The 17,189-nt window shown below is 39.9% G+C and overlaps 1 protein-coding gene across 6 annotated transcripts in view; it reads right to left on the bottom strand.

The window, feature by feature from the left end:
- Positions 1-17,189, bottom strand: part of C2CD3 (C2 domain containing 3 centriole elongation regulator) — a 126,708-nt gene that overhangs the window by 38,438 nt on the left and 71,081 nt on the right. For all 6 annotated transcript variants that reach the window (XM_063093787.1, XM_063093793.1, XM_063093789.1 and 3 more), the window contains 4 exons: positions 9,743-10,011; positions 9,152-9,241; positions 5,436-6,038; positions 2,096-2,434 (listed from right to left, as the gene is read on the bottom strand). In XM_063093787.1, coding sequence (XP_062949857.1) covers positions 2,096-2,434; positions 5,436-6,038; positions 9,152-9,241; positions 9,743-10,011 — 1,301 coding nt within the window. The remainder of the gene's footprint in view (positions 1-2,095; positions 2,435-5,435; positions 6,039-9,151; positions 9,242-9,742; positions 10,012-17,189) is intronic.

Raw genomic sequence — 17,189 nt, 5'->3', positions numbered from 1 at the left:
GGATCTGAACCATTGACCTTGGTGTTATAATAAAGCTGATTTTTAAAGGAGGTTTCCTCAAAGCTTTTTCTAACAAAAATATCCAAGAAGCTCTTTTATTTTCAGCACCAGGACTACAATTGGCACCACAGAAAGTTTTAAAGCTGCTTCAGGTTTAAGCTTTGCTGAGTGCAAAGCTCCTAATTGAGGGCTGTTTGTGAATCCTCTGCATAAAGCTTTGCATGAAGGAACCATTCATTTCCTTCTCCAAGGAAAAGGCTTCCAAGGCATGGAGAGGACAGACATACTGAGAACACTGTTGAAGGCATGAGGAAAGCCAATGTGGATACTAAGGAAGGATATACACGATTTTCGTGAAAGCTTGGCAAGTTGTAGCTGACTCACAGAGTGGCATATGTTGCCCTCTGCTCCCTATTCTCGGGGGATGAGAGTTGCAGAGAATCTTAAGGATGGTTTTGTATGACCATTACATCTTACAGTTGGGGAAGAGGGAAATGGGTTTGCTCAAAGTCACACAGCAAGTTAACGGCTCAGCTAGGGCCAGAATCCAGTCTTCTGACTCCCATTCCAGAACTCTTTTTATCATATCATTTGGAAGGCACATTTCAGAGATACGATCAGCAGATCTGTATTCTCAGGGCCCAGCACAGTGCCTAATGCATAAATGTTTGTGGGAAGTAGGACTACATGGGCTTATCACTGCAAGGGTGGAAATAAGGATGCAACAAACACCTCTGAAAGTTAGATGTCCACCCCGATACTTGTCTTGACCGTGCTAAACAGAAAGAGGTCAAGTAACAAGTGATTTACAGGTTTGTAACTCATGCCAGAAATATCTCATATTCACAAAACAGGACATTATGTTTGTTTAGCCACATCACAAGGATCAGGGTGCACAGATACTGAAATAAATAACACAGTCTCTGTCTGTAAGGAACAGACAGCCTAATGAGAGACACATTAACGTTTTTAGTACAGAGTAATAAAATATCAAAGAGGAAACCTCTGGGAGGGTGGTAATTATACAGGAAAGCTTTGGGAACATAGAAGGAGGTTTTTTGATAGTAGTGGTGGTCAGGGTAGGTTTCAAAGTGTTGCTGTCACTTTAGTCTACTCTTGAAGGAGGAATAGCAAGTTTGCTGAATAGAAGAGGAAAAAGGCATTCTTAGAGGAAACAGCATGGTCAAAGGCTTGGTAGTAGAAGAGACAATGGGGCATTGGCAAAAGATAAGTTGTTGGATCTGAGTAAAAAATGGTGAGGAATGTGTCTGGAAAGACTGATTAATCCAGACAGGCAGTACTTTCTGTGCTGTTACTGAGACTGCAGGTGACATGAAACCAACAAAGTATTTTAATCAGTGGGAACAAGGTCAGATTTGTTGACCAGACATATAATCTTGGTGGCAGAATGAAAAAGATATTGGAGAAGAACAATGAAAGCAGCAACCGTTGAGAGGGCTATCACATTAATCCAAGTTCAGAGGCCTGAACAAGCAAGTTGACAAACTTTCTGTGTAAGAGGATATGACCCTATACCCTATATTGGACACAGTGCATACTTAGTATTTGTGAATGACTCTATTAATCCCTGTAACTTATCATCTATTAAATTCCCCATAAGCAATCTTCCTGTGGGAGAGCAAATTAGGAAATCAGAGAAGATATTAAGGAAGAAGGCGGCATTTGAACTAAGCTTCAGATTCATCCACTTCCTTATTGAACAAATATATACTGCTTATTATGTGTTAAGCACAGTTCTAAGTGTTGAGGATTCAGAAGTAAAGAAAACAAACAAAAAGTCTTGTAGGGCTTATATTCCTCGAGGAAAGACAGAAAATAAACAAAATACATTGTTAAAGGCTACAGACAAAAATAAAGGAAAAAGGTAAAGAAAATGATGGGATAATTGACAAAGGTCAGCTCTAAGTTCAGGATGTCTTTTCTGAACTTAAAACTTTAGGCTTGAGAAACAGAATTTTTTATTAAGATGATACATAGTTCTTATAGATACTGCCAAGATTTGAGAGATTTGAAAAGATAGGACCATCCCCTGAGAAACCAGACGTATGCTCCTAGACAAGTGAGCAAAGTATACCTTTCAAGCTTAAGTGCATTGCTCTTTCCACCAGGATACTGACTGCAAAAGTTCCATCCAACTCAGCAGGGACCTCCTGAGCCAGGCAGACTTCAGCTGTGGTGCTGTTGCAGGGGAACTGGGTGGAGGCAGAGGACTTCTGATGGTCATACGGTGGAGAGAGCTGGATTTCATCATTCCTCCTGGGAAGTTTCTCACACTCACTGTGGCTGCTGCAGTCCATGGAGTCCAGTTCATGAGTGGGCTCAGGGTGAGGGGAAAGACAGGAAATAACCACATGAACTCGCAAGGCAGCTCCTGAGAGGTTGGAAGCATTTCGTCCAAACAGAGGGTACACACCTGTAAGAGGATGGAAGAGAATAAGCCTAGGCAAGCAGGAACCAAGAACATTCTCTAAGCTTGGAAATACTCACTGACGGTACCTGTGGTCCCCTCTCCTTTGAAAGGCCTATAGAACCCAATATATCAATTTGCAAAAGAAACTGTGAAGTTTGTAAACAATGTGAGAATGTTTACCCTGTCCCTACTATCTTCAATAACAGAAAGATCTCTGATTTGAAGCCAAAGCCAAATGAATACCAGGCAGAGCTGTTGTGGAAGGGATTCATACTGAGAGGCAACTAGACTTAGACAAGTTTAAGGTTTGATGAAATCAGGAGTGGACTGTCTTCTCTTCCACATGTGCATAGTTTTTAGACTTTCTTCCCATCAGGAATCTGTCCTGGGGCTCATTTTAGCCTTGCTTCACCAATTAAATATTTTCTAGCAGTAACCCTGAAGATCTTTTGGAAGGAAAATAGGAGGCAAGAAGGAAGAGTAAGAGAATTAGTATTTGTTGATTTCATGTGCCAGAATCTCAGAGAGGTTAAATAACCTGGCAAGGTAACTTTTCCAGTAAACGACAGACTTAAACCCAGAGATTTGAACTTTACTGGCTTGCTGAATATTAAGATGAGATTCTATTTATAAAGCAGAAAGCAATAATCCTTCCAAATCTCAAAGTTCACTTCATTAGACTCATTTCAATTTAGGAAAATGGAGTTAACTAATTCACGAATGGCAATTAAGATGAAACCTTTCTTTTTTCTATTTTTAGATAAAATTCTCAATGCAATATGTAAAGTAGTATGAATATCAAAGGCAGAAAACAAGGGCAAGTCATTACAGGAGGGAAGACACCCAAAAACAACATAGTTAAATCCTTTTCCACAGGAAACTTAATGGTATTTGGAAGTATGATTGGATGTACTGATTGATTCATTCAACAAACACATCAAATATCATGCCTTGTATAAGAGGATAAAAAGCTCAGTTTAGTGAGATATGAAGTATGAGGGAAATGGGTGATAGGAAAACTTAAATATCATCTTTGGTAGAACTCAATAAAAAAACGTATTTGTGCTTGAGTTCCTATCCTTAGATCTATATTCAGTGTCCTAAACCTACTTTCTTCAGCAGAATGAAGCTAAAAGCCTGCCTTTATGAACTTTATGAGCTTAGCTTACTTCAAGGACTTTTTCTGCAGTTCATTTTAAGTGACTCAAGGCCAGCCCAGAAAAAATAGGGCACATAGCATTTGATGTGGTGCTCAACAGAGCCAGATTTACATCTGCGGAGTCCAGAAACCAGAAAATTTGGGATGATCACCCAGAGACACTAAGTTCTCCTCCTTTAGCCTGGGATACCTGCTCAACAATAATGTGAGAGCACAGGCAAATAGGGCTAAAAGAGGGTCATGGCTTAGTTTCTTCAACTATAGCATAGGGGAAATAACAACTAACCATACAGATATGTGAAGCTGAATAAAGATCATGTTCATAAAGAATCTAGTCTGGCTACCTCCAATTCATTCTACACTATAGTCACTAGACTTATTTTTCTAGCAAAGCTATGTCACTTCTCTATTAAGAACACATTATAATAGCTTTCCATAGTTCTCACAAAAAAGTCCAAACCTTTCTGCTTAGAAGAGGTGGTTTTTTTTTTTTTTTTTTTTTTTGTCTTTTTCGTGACCAGCACTCAGCCAGTGAGTGCACCGGCCATTCCTATATAGGATCCGAACCCGCGACGGGAGCGTCGCCGCGCTGCTAGCGCAGCACGCTACCGAGTGCGCCACGGGCTCGGCCCAGAAGAGGTGGTTTTGAACACAGTACTCTTGCCTGCCTCTCTAGCTTCATCTCCAATCACTTCAACAGAGCCAATCTATGCATCCTATGATCCAGCCATCCCAAATTACTTACAGTACCAAAATGTATCAGACTGCTTCATGCCTCTGTGACTTCACACATGCTGTTCCCTTCTTTAGAATACCTTTGTGACAAAGCAAGGTATTCTTAAGAGCCTTGTGTACTGACCCTATTGTTGAGCAAGTGGCCCTTTCTTGGCTTACACCTAAATTAGGTAAAACGCAGGTCAAGTATCACTTCACTGACATGTTGTCCTTGAACCTGAGATGCTGCATCCCTGTGCTTCCATAGCACCACTGAGAATACCTTTTTTATAGTTCTTATGCTTCACTGTAATTATTTACTTACTACTGTATTCTCCCATTATATTGTAAACTCCATGAGGTCAGGTACAATTTCTTACTCACCTTTGAATTCCCAGGGCCAAGTACATGTATCAAGTACTAAGCAAATGTTTGAAAGAAAAGCACCCAGCATATAATACCATTTGCAAAATGTTACGTTTTTCCTTTCTGCCTTGTGAACCAGTTTATTATGATGTAGATTTTCTTCATGGTTCTAAGATATACTAACCAGAGAGGAAGTGTATCCTAGTCCCCTTAGTAGGTATGCTTTTCAGTGTAATTAATAAACTAGCATTCTAGATGATCATATAGGCTCTTATACATGGGGTTAAAGGTAGTCCCCTAAATTTGCTCATTCTTATTTTATACATATTAACTGAATGCTTACAATGTTCTAGGCACTATGTTAGGTATAAAAATCTGATGAGTTTAGATGCACTCTAGCACTACAAAGTTCAGAGCCAGTTCTTGGATCTGTGACGCCACCAAGGTACTATAACTGGATAAACCCCTTTCTTAGGCAGCCAGTAGACCTCTTTCTTTTTGAAATCTGTTTAGTTATAAGCACTATTAAATTATTATTAATCATTCAGCATGCAATAATGGAAAGAACACTTATTAGTTTGTGACCCTGGGTAGGTTACCCAACCTCTCTGAGCCTCCATTTTGATGACTGTAAAATGGGTCTAATACCTATCTCACAGGATTGCTGGGAGGATCAAATAAAATAATGTGAGAGGGTGTCTCAGATAGTGCTTGACAAACAGTAGGTGCTCAAATCACAAGACCGAAGCCTGGCTCCTCACTTACCACTGACAGTTAGTGTCCTTGCTGACCTCTCCCCAAGTCTGCTAAGGTCCACATAAGCTGAGCCAATCCAGCTGTCTGTCTGGTGAGGCCTCTCCACACTATCATTGCCATAAGCTCGCCACACTTGGATCTCTAGCCTCTCTTCCCTGAAGTACCAAAGCAGTGATGGGCCTCTAGTGACTTCTGCTCTTTTTGATGCCTTGAAAGTAACCATGACTTGCTTTTTGTTTGAAGATTCCTTGGGCTTCTTGAGAGGGGTCCAGAAGGCTTCGTGATCATACAGCTTACAGCGAAGGTAGCAATATGTGTTCTTATGAATATGCGTTTGGCCAGCAAGCAGCACGCAATGGATGGGTAGCCACAGCCTTGGGGTGGAGATGGTAACAGTGGCTGGTTCCTCTTCATCCATCTTGACAAAATCCTTCAAGCTATTCTCAAAGCTCCAGCCCAAGAGCTCAGCAGCTTCCAACACACGTTCTCTATCTCCAGGATGGGTGAAGGAAACTGAAAGCTCCAGACCACCCACAATCTTCTGCATGAGATCCAAACTGTGAGGCAGGTCCAGAGCTTCTGATAAAATGACAGGATACCATCCTGTGATCCCTTATGGGAGAAAAGATTTTTCAATTACTGTCTTAAAAGTAAAAAAAACAAAAACAAACAAAAAAAAACTTACCCACTTTCTACCCCAGTCTCCATCATCCAGGCCCAGGACAGAACAGAAAACACACCCACAATGAGTTGGAGTTTGTGTTTCCTCTGACCAGTAAGAGGCAATGAGATTAGATAGGAAAAACAGAGGCTAGGAGTTTAAAGACCTGAGTTCTCTCCTTGGCTCAGCTCAAAAACAGTGGCTTATTCTGGGTAAGCCACTGATCTCTCTCAGCTTTGGCTTCCTTACCTCACAAATGGGAAATTAATGCTGATCTTGTCTACTGGACAAAGCTGTTATGACTGTCAAATGAGACAATGGTTTAGGAACAGCTTTGAAAGAGAAGTGCTATAAAAGATGTGAAATGTTATTATTGTACTATGAGTACAATGGAAAAGGGATGGGACAAAAAAGTCAAGAGATCTGGGATCTAGTCCCAGGTCTTCCACCAAGAGAACTGCCACTTAGTGAACACCTACCAAGGACTAGGCATTAGATTTCAAAATAATAACTGCTACTCTTTATTGAGTATCTACTGTGTTTCAGAAATTCCGCTAGTGCTTTATACATATTATTTTATTTAATTCCCTTGGTAACCCTATGAAGATCTGAGGATTAAATGGGATAATAATCCCTGCTTTACAGATGAGAAAATGGAAGCTCAGAGACCTACCCAAGTTATTATAGCTACCAAGTTGTAGAGCTAGGATTTGAACCCAGGTCTGGCTGGCTCCAAACTCTTTATTCCATCTACTGTAGCTTCACACTATCTTATCTAAAATCCTTAGGGCCAGATTTGTTCCTGAATTTAAAATGTTTCAGACTTTAGAATGATAATACAGTGCATAAACTGAATATTATATAACAGTCAGTGGTCATATAAATTAGGGGCTGGCAAACTTATTCTCTGAAAGGCCACATAGTAAATATTTTTAGGCTGTATGGGCCATATGGTCTCTGTTGCAACTACTCAACTGTGCTGTTATAGTGAGACAGTGGCCATAGATAATATGTAAATAAATGGGCATGGTGTGTTCCAATAAAACTTTATATAAACATATGGTTGACTAAGTCTCAGGACAGTTGAGGTTCGATTTGGTTGCTTCATGATTTAATAAAAAACTTAATTTTCAGAGCTTTTTGGATTTCAGAATTATGTAAAATAGATTGTAAACTGGTATAATAATATTCACAGTAATTTTCTGAGAAAAGTTTTATTAATTATACTTTATAAATGAGAAGATTTGGACCTATTGAGATTAATTTGCCAAAGGTTACTTAAGGTTATACAACTTTTAAACAGGCACTTAATTTTTCTGAGCCTTCCTAGTTTTTGTCTGTAAAATGAGAGGGCTGAAAATGTTAATCTCTAAGGCTCTTTTCAGCTTGTACAGTCGGAGAACCTACGGCGCTGGCATTAGTAATTTCTCACCTCTGGGTATTAGCTTCCCCACAACCTAATGGTTTTTAACATTTTTTGGTTATAGACTCCTTTTGCTCTAATGAAAGCTATTATCCCCAGAAAAATGCACAAATGCATACACACACAGAATTTCACACCTGCAGTTAAGAACTGCTTCAATTAGATGGCTTAGCTCTGTGATTCTACAATTAAAATTACTGGCAGGAGGAAAGACAATAGTGTGTTCACTTTAGAATAACTGAATATAAAAACAAGTGATATATCCCAAACTGTCAAAAGCATTTATATCTAGTTTTAATTTGTAGAGATGGGATTTTCCAGATGGTCCCTGCTCCCTGACAAACTCTGAAGTAAGTTTCAGAAGGAAGGAAACAGAGGTGTCCTATGTACCCAGCCCTGTGTCAAGATCTTTCATAGGTATAATTTCACTGAAGGCTTCAATAATCTTGTGAAGTAGATCTTACTATTTCCATTTTATAGATGAGGAAACAATGAATCTGAGAGATGAAACAACTCGTTCTAGACCACAAATAGTAAGTGACAGATGTAAAAACTGAATCCTATATCAAATTGTACAGACTTCTCTCTGGCAGCCACATAAATAGTACCTGTTTATTAGGGTATTGCTCAAATTTTAATTCACAACTGGCAGATGTGTGATAGAATTCTGGACACTAGATAACACAATCCTAGGGAGAAAGATGGGCAAGAGAAGGAAAACTAACAACTACTGAGTACCTACATGTGTCAAGTACTTTATATGTCCAATTTTATTAATTTCTACATTGTAGAATTTCAGGATTAACTGTCTCCATCCCTGAGATAAGAAAACTGGCTCAAAGAGGCCAGATCACTTGGTCAAGGTTGCCCAGTTAGTTGTAAGTAGGAAGGACCAATATTTCCAGACTGCCTTGGTGGTTGTATCTGTTCTTTGGGCTTTTATTCTATACCCTTATTCTTCAGTGAGAAAGGAGAGTATAGTGAAAAATAATGGGCAAATATAGATTTGATTTCAAGTCCTGCCACTCACTAACTGTATGGTTTTGGCAAATCACTTAACGCCTCTGAGCCTAAGTTTTCTCATCTGTCAAATGAAAATAGTAAGATCCTGTATTCTTAGGGCCAGCTCGTGGCTCACTCAGGAGAGTGCGGTGCTGATAACACCAAGGCCATGGGTTCGGATCCTATATACGGATGGCTGGTTCGCTCACTGGCTGAGCAAGGTGCTGACAACACCAAGCCAAGGGTCAAGATCCCCTTACCGGTCATCTTTAAAAAAAAAAAAAAAGATCCTGTATTCTTGCCAGGCAGGGTTATCATGAGGATCTGAGAAAGTATTTTACAAAGTGCTATATTATGTAATAGGTATTGCCATATTCATCATCATCATCTTTCTTGGAGTAGGATGACAGTACAATGCTGTGAGCTTCTTTGTTTTATTAAAAGATCTTTGGAATGATTAGAAGAGGACTTACAATGCTTGAGAAAAATTGTGAGGTACTTGGGAGAGTTTAGAAGCATGTGTTAAGGGATCATGCTTTGTGCTGCATATCATGCAACAGAGCATATCATACCATGACCTCTTGTAGGAAAGTGAATGGGAAAGGGTAGGATCAGAAAGTGGTAATCCAGGATTCTTACCAGATCTCTTGATCAGCAGCTCTTTTGTTGGAACCTTTACTACTCCGAGTAGATACTCTTTGCACGACTGCATACTGACTATATCACTGACTGTTTAATGAAGCAAAAAAGAAAAATTATTTGGTAGTCTACTGACCAAGGGGCTTATGTTTACGGTACATCCATATAACCTTCTACTTAAACTCACAGAATCTCAGAGTTGGAAGATGCATTAGAGATTACCTTTCTCACAATCAAAGCTTGAATGCCCTCAAAATCATTTATTTAATTAAACATTATATTTTGAAAAAATTTCAGGCATATAGAAAAGTTGCAAGGATATTATAATGAATTCCTATATACCCCTTCTCTAGATTCACTCATTAACATCTTGACACTTTTGCTTTACATCTCTCTACACTATCTCTACACTCTCTCTCTCACACACACTTTACACACATTCTTATTTTTTGCTCCACCCTTCAGAAATAAGTTGCAGAGATTATGACTCCTCACCCCTAAACAGTTCAGTATGTATCTCCTAGGAAGTGCCAGACCATTCAAATCAGAGCCTATTTTAATTCTGATTGTGACAGGTCATTTGGTGCTCACCTGACTTGGTATTTTCATGATAGATAGCAAAAGTAACTTCTGCAAATTCTAAAAGCTCTGCCAGGAAACAGGCCTCTCCACTAGAGTGCTGAGTTACCAAGTTACATGAGAACTCAATGTGATGAGAGAACTCAGGGCAGAAGGAGCAGGCCACAGGGCGGGTTCGGCGCTGTTCTCCCTTGGGCAGGAAGGAGAGATGAGTGGTGACAGAGGCATTGACCCCGACTGTGGCACTAAATTGTAGAGCAGGTTCCTGCTCAGCCAAGGCCCTGTAAGGGAGAGGGATCGGGGAGTAAGAAGAGGTTACCATGGTAATATTAGAAATCAGCTTGATTGCCTAGAAAACATCTCCACTACCTCCATGAGCCCACCAAGAATACTTATCAACCATGTTTCCTATCTAGGCTTTTGGCAGTGCCACAATGTGCTTTCTTAGTAATCTAGATATCATAGCATATGTGTATTGGGGTAGGGGAAAGGCAACATTCATCTGCCTATCAGAGTGACATTCTGAGGACAACCCATTGTATTGTCAATGCTCTTCAGCCAAAGACCACAGGAACCAACTGTAGTTGAACAAGTTGAGTTTACTGCTCATTGCAAAGAAGGAAAATATACACCATGGGGAACCATAATGCATCTCAGTAAGAAGGTATCAGAAAGAGCTTATAGCATTGGACCTTTGTTAGCTGACTTGGAAGAGGGCTCGAATGAGCAGGGCTTTGCTTTGGATTGGTTTTCTTAATGAATCTTAAGATTTCTTTGAAGGAAAGACTAGAGTAAGGCTAAAGCTGTAACTGGTAAAGCATCAGCAATCACTGATTTTAGCCAGGATAGAATATTGGGTATTTTTGTGGTTTGCATAGTGACCTTGTTTTGGTCTTTGTGTAGATATGATTATGGAGCAGTCTTGTTTTTGTCTCACTTCAGTATGGTCACAGAGTGGCCTTGTCTGAGGCTGGTGTTCTGTGAGATTGTTTATGCAGAAGAAAAAAACCCCAAAGCCTAGGTATGAATGTCAGACCAGTTCCCAGATGTCCAGGGCTGCTTTTCTCTTTTTCAGTACAGATGTTCCATGATGTACAGATAGAATCTACCCACCTTTTTTTTTTAAAAAATTTTATTTTGTCGATATACATTGTGGCTGATTATTGCTCCCCATCACCAAAACCTCCCTCTCTTCTCCCCCCCCCCAACAATGTCCTTTCTGTTTGCTTGTCGTATCAACTTCAAGTAATTGTGGTTGTTATATCTTCTCCGCCCCCCAGAATCTACCCACCTCTAATTGATACTCATCAAGAGTTCTCAAGTCTTTTGTGTGTGGGTATAGTATGAGACAAATCTACTTACCCCAAATTCCCCAAGGGGATAAAACTGACATTTAGGCAAAGAGGTCATTTATTTTTGAAGCATCTCCTGATACCTCTAAAGCAGACTTAGGGGTTCTTTCTTCTAAGATCATCACTGTAGTTATTATGTACCAGCAAAGAGTAGTAATTTGGAGTTATACTGATCTGAGTTTGAATCCTGGATCCACCATGTACTTTGTGACCCTGGACAAGTTATTCAACCTTCACCAAGTCTCAGTTTCCTCTTTGCTAAAATGAGGTTAATATAAGGATACAACAAATACTGAACACATATATATTTGGATGCTTACTGCAATTTCACTTCTAATAAAAAAGGAAAACCTTCCCCTTTTCATTATCATTAATGATCATTAATAGAAGATCGATGTCCATATAAGAGCATACTATGGAGTATATATTATTCCCAGGAAAAAAATGAAGTGGAAATAAACTGAATGTTAACTGTGGTTACAAAAATGAGGATAAAATACTAGGTTGTTGTGAAGGTAACATAAGACAATATATACAAAGCAGAAAACCTGACTATGGACAGTGAAAGGACTCTTAATAGGGAACACTCAGAGATGGCTGTGAGTTGGCAGAAAGGCTTGGGCCCCAAGCTGGTCTGCATTCATTCATTCAGTAATTATTTGCTGAGCGTCTGCTCTGTGTGTCATGTATTGGGCTCAGAGGTGGATACAGAGCAGTGAAATAGTGACAGTTTCTTACCATCACGGAACTTATAGACTACTGGGTATGTACAAGGAAGTTTCTACTCACTCTTAGTTAAAGATCAGGTGAGTTAGAAGATGCAAGTGAATGAGAAAGAAGTGTCTACTTTATATAGACACTAAAAATGTATTTTCAGGAAGACCAATGGTAGATAAGATGAAGGCTGGTGTCTCAATGAGAGAAGGCTGATTTCAGAGCACATGCTATCTAGATACCAGAGTGAGGATTCAAAGGAGGGGTAGGTTTAGAATACCAAGAACTCCTCTTTTCAATGAAAGGCAATGAAAAACTTATTTCTGTTTTTACTATACTCTACTGGCTAATAAAGGTAGCATTAATTACCTCTGCAAGTGGAAGTAATCATACAAATCCATATATTTGTGTAGTAGTTCGTAGTTTATAAGATGACTTCATATTTATTACTTTTTGCACTGATTCTTACAAAATCAAGGGCAGGTATTTAAAATTTTTCAGATGAAGAAACTGAAGCTGAGAGAGCTGTAAAGAACCCAGCACAATGGGAGCGCAGCGACGCTCCCGCCGCGGGTTCGGATCCTATATAGGACTGACCGGTGCACTCACTGGCTGAGTGCCGGTCACGAAAAAACGACAAAAAAAAAAAAAAAAGAACCCAGCACAAGACCATGCACAGCTAGTAGGAGATGGAGGTGGAACTGGAAGCCACAGTGTCTGATTTCTAGTGCAGTTCTGTTTCCATTATACCATGTTTTTTTCCCTTAACCTACCACAACCGTGTAGTGTTAAAACTAGCCAAGCTTCCTGCCCTTCCTTCTTGAAATTGCAACACAGACCAAATGGGGGACATGGAATAAACTGCCTGCCATTCAATCTGACTTTCTCCGTGAATCCTCAGAGAGAGGAACTATGAAGTTTCTTATCTATTACTCAGTCTCTCTGAGATCTACTGAGTATCTACATTCTGAGTCCTATTCTGCAAACTAAATGCTAGTTAATTTAATGCCATAATAAAGAATTCTGATCTTGGTTGGGTCTGACACAGAACAGGTACTCCATACATTTAAGAGTCAGGCCTCCAGGCCTTTGTACATGTTCTTCTCCTTGACCAGAATAATTTTCACCCCTCTTGGGCATCTTGATAACTACTATTCCTCCTTCAAGACTCAGATTAGGATATTTTGAAGGGCCTTGAATGCCAAGCTAAGGAAGTTGAGCCTTATCCTGTGGAGTAATGATTCCTAAAGAAGAGTGGGGAGATATGAAGGAGGCAGTTGCAGATGATGGTGCTGCTGCTGCCCCCACGTGGTAACCCCACTGCTGCCAAGGACACTGCAGAGGTGAGGGAAGCAGATGCAGATGCAATGGAGGCTTTTGCAGCCACAGGCACTACTGCCACCCCCACAAGATAACCCTGCTGCTGCTGTGGACACCACAGATGCGAGGGAGGCAGTTGCAGACACAGGCACTGTTGCCACCCCCAAGAGGGAACCCTGCTGCTGCCAAGGATGCCACAGATATGATGGAGTCTGCTGCAGCCATTGGCACTGCTGCCACCCCCACAAGGTAACCCTGCTGCCACCAAGGACACCGCAGATGCAAGGAAAGCAGTTGCAACCACCAGTGCTGCTGCCACTCCCACAAAGTAACCTCTCTGCCTCTAAGGACACCACAGATGTGAGGGAGGCAGTTGCAACCACCAGTGCTGCTACCTTTCCCACAAGGTAACCCTGCTGCTGTCAAGGACATCTCAGATGCCAGAGAGGCAGTTGTAATTGCTGACACTGCTGTTGCTGCTGCAAGGTAACCCTGTCACCAACCACTGTGGACACCACAGCTGCATGGGCTGCAGCTGCAGACACCATAGCCAAGCAGGCAGCTGCTGCAACTGCCATTGGTGCAGTTGCTACCACCACTGGCACTGCCACACAGCCACCATCATCATGTGAGCAGTCCGCCACCTGTGGAGCTTCTGCTGCCATATGGCAGTCCTCCAAAGCAACCACCACAGCCACTGCCACCACAAGGGCAGTCTGCTAACACAGTAGCAACCACAGCAGCCAGCAACCATTGCTGTTGTGCAGGCAGAAGGCTGACCACTCAACTGCACTGACACAAAGAGGGTCACCAGCAGAGTCCAAGGAAGGAGAGTAATAGAAGAAGCAACTACTCTACCAGATGACCAAACATCAATGTGGAGATACTAGAAATATGAAAACAGCAAGAAAATGAGTCTACCAAAGGAATACAGCAACTCTCAAGTATCAGACCCCATAGAAGAGGAAACCCTTGAAATTACCGAAAAAGAACTGAGTAAAAATTTTAAGGAAATCTGGTGAGATACAAGAATATGCAGTTAGTTGATACAATGAACTGAGCAAAATTATCTGGGATATGAAGGAGGAAATTGACAAAGACAGTAATACTTTAAAAAAGAATGTAGCAGAACTCATGGAACTGAAGGAGTCATCCAATGAAATAAAAACACAACTGACAGCTTAAGCAACAGGCTACAGCAAGCAGAAGAATTTCTGATCTTGAAGACAGTCTCTTTGAAATAATTTGGGTGGACAAAAAAAGTAAAAATGAATTTTTAAAAAAGAAGAAAATCTAAGAGAGATAGTAGACAACCTTAAGCACACAAACATCTGAATCATGGGTGTTCCTGAAGGGGAGGAGAAAGAAAAGGCATTGAGAACATACTCAACAAAATAATAGCAAAAAACTTCCAAAGTATAGGGAGTGACATGGACCTTCAGATTCAGGAGGCTCAAAGAACCCCAAACAGATTCAATCCAAAAAGGTTCTCTCCGAGACACATTTTAGCCAAACAGGCAAAACTCAATGACAAAGAGAGAATCCTAAGAACAATAAGAGAAAAGTGTTAAGTCACCTAAAAGGGAGTCCCCATCAGATGAACAGCAGACTTCTCAACAGAAACTCTAAACGCCAGAAGAGAATGGGATGATATATTCAAAATACTAAAAGAGAAAAACTGCTAGCCAAGAATACTATACCCTTCAAGGCTATCCTTCAGAAATGAAGGAGAAATAGTGTACTTCCCAGACAAACAAAAACTATAGGAATTCACCACCACAGAACCAACCCTAAAAGAAACCCTCAAGGGATTCCTGCACCTACCTGAAATCCAAAAAAACAATAATTACTACCATGGATACACAAAAAAGAACAAAACCAACTAGTAGAAAAAAAAATGCAAATGAGAAAGAGTAAAAAATTGTATCTTACCACAAGAAAAAACCAACAAACACCAAAGACAAACAATAAAAGGGAAAGAAGGAAACAAAAGATATTTAAAACATCCAAAGGAAAGTAGATAAAATGCCAGGAGTAAGAAAACACGTTTCAGTAACAATCCTAAATGTAAATGGATTAAATTCTCCACTCAAAAGACACAGACTAGATGATTGGATTAAGAAGCCAGACCCAACTATATGCTGTCTACAAGAGACTCACCTTACATGTAAAGACACACACTAAGAGTGAAGCGAAAGAAAAAGATATACCACACAAATGGAAATAAAAAATGAGCAGGAGTTGCTATACTTATAAGAGATAGACTTTAAACCAAAAACTACTAAAAGAGAAAAAGAAGGTCACTATATAATGATAAAGGGATCTATCCAGCAAGAAGATATATCATAAATATATGTGCACCCAACACTGGAGCACTCAGATATATAAAGCAAACACTATTAGACATAGAAATAGACCTAAACATGATAACAGTTGGGGACCTGAACACCCCTCTCTCAACAACAGACAGATCATCTAGGCAACAAATCAACAGAGAAAGACAGGGGCCGACCCCGTGGCGCACTAGGGAGAGTGCGGCGCTGGGAGTGCGGCAGTGCTCCCGCCGCGGGTTCAGATCCTATATAGGGATGGCCGGTTCGCTCGCTGGCTGAGCGCGGTGCGGCCGGTCACAAAAAGACAAAAAAACCCAAAAAACAGAGAAAGACAGGATTTAAACCACACATTAGACCAACTGGACCTGGCAGTTAACTACAAAACATTTCATACAACCACCACAGAATATACATTCTTCTCATCAACACATGGAACATTCTCCAGGATAGACCACATGTTAGTTCACAAATCAAGTCTTAACAAATTTTAAAAAACTGAAACTATTTTAAATATCTTTTCAGGCCACAGTGGATTAAAACTAGATACCAATAACAAGCAAAACTCTGGAAACTATACAAACACATGGAAATTAAACAACATGCTCCTGAACAATGTACAGGTCCAAGAAGATATTAAACAAGAAATCAAAAAATTTCTTCAAACTAATGAAAATAAAGACACATCATAACAAAACCTGTGGGATACAGCAAAAGCAGTAATAAGAGGGAAGTTTATTGCAATAAATGCTTACATCGAAAGAATAGAATGATTTCAAATAAACAACCTAACACTATACCTCAAAGAACTAGAAAAACAAGAACAATCCAATCCCAAAATTAGTAGATGGAAAGAAATAATAAAGATCATAGCCGAACTAAATGAAATAGAGACCCCCAAAACTGTACAAAAGATCAACGAAACAAAAAGTTGGTTTTTTGAGAAGAGAAGCAAAACAGACAAACCATTAGCAAAGCTAGTAAAAAAGAAGAGAGAAAACCCAAATAACAAAAATTAGAAATGATAAAGAAGACATTACAACTGCTACCACAGAAATACAAAGAATCATTACAGACTATTATAAACAGCTGTACACCAACAAATCTGAAACCCTGGAAGAAACAGATAAATTTCTGGACATATGCAAACTACCAAGACTGAACCAAGAATACATAGAAAACCTGAAGAGAATATTAACAATCAATGAAATTAAAGCAGCAGTCAACAGTCTCCCAACAACAAAAAAAAGCCCAGGACCGAATGGCTTTATTGCTGAATTCTTCCAAACCTTTACAGAGGAATTAACAATCATCTTCAAACTATTCCAAAAAATGGAAACAGAGGCCATTCTCCCAAATTCATTCTGTGAGGCCAGCATCACCCTGATACCAAAATCGACAATGATCCACCAAAAAGAAAGAAAACTATAGGCTAATATCTTTGATGAACACAGACATGAAAATCCTCAATAAGATATTAGTAAATAGAATACAGCAACATATCAAAAAAATTATACACCAAAATTAAGTGGGATTCATCCCAGAGATGTGAGAATGGTTCAACATATGCAAGTCAATAAACGTGATATACCACATCAACAAAATCAAGGACAAAATCCATATGATTATCACCGTACATGCAGAAAGAGCATTTGACAAAATTCAACATCCCTTCATAATAAAGACTCTCGGAAAACTAGGTATAGAAAGAAAGTATCTCAACACAGTATAAGCCATATATGA

The sequence above is a fragment of the Cynocephalus volans genome, chromosome 4 (genome assembly GCF_027409185.1).
Source record: "Cynocephalus volans isolate mCynVol1 chromosome 4, mCynVol1.pri, whole genome shotgun sequence".
NCBI classification, from domain to species: domain Eukaryota; kingdom Metazoa; phylum Chordata; class Mammalia; order Dermoptera; family Cynocephalidae; genus Cynocephalus; species Cynocephalus volans.
This window is presented reverse-complemented; position numbering and strand designations above follow the sequence as displayed.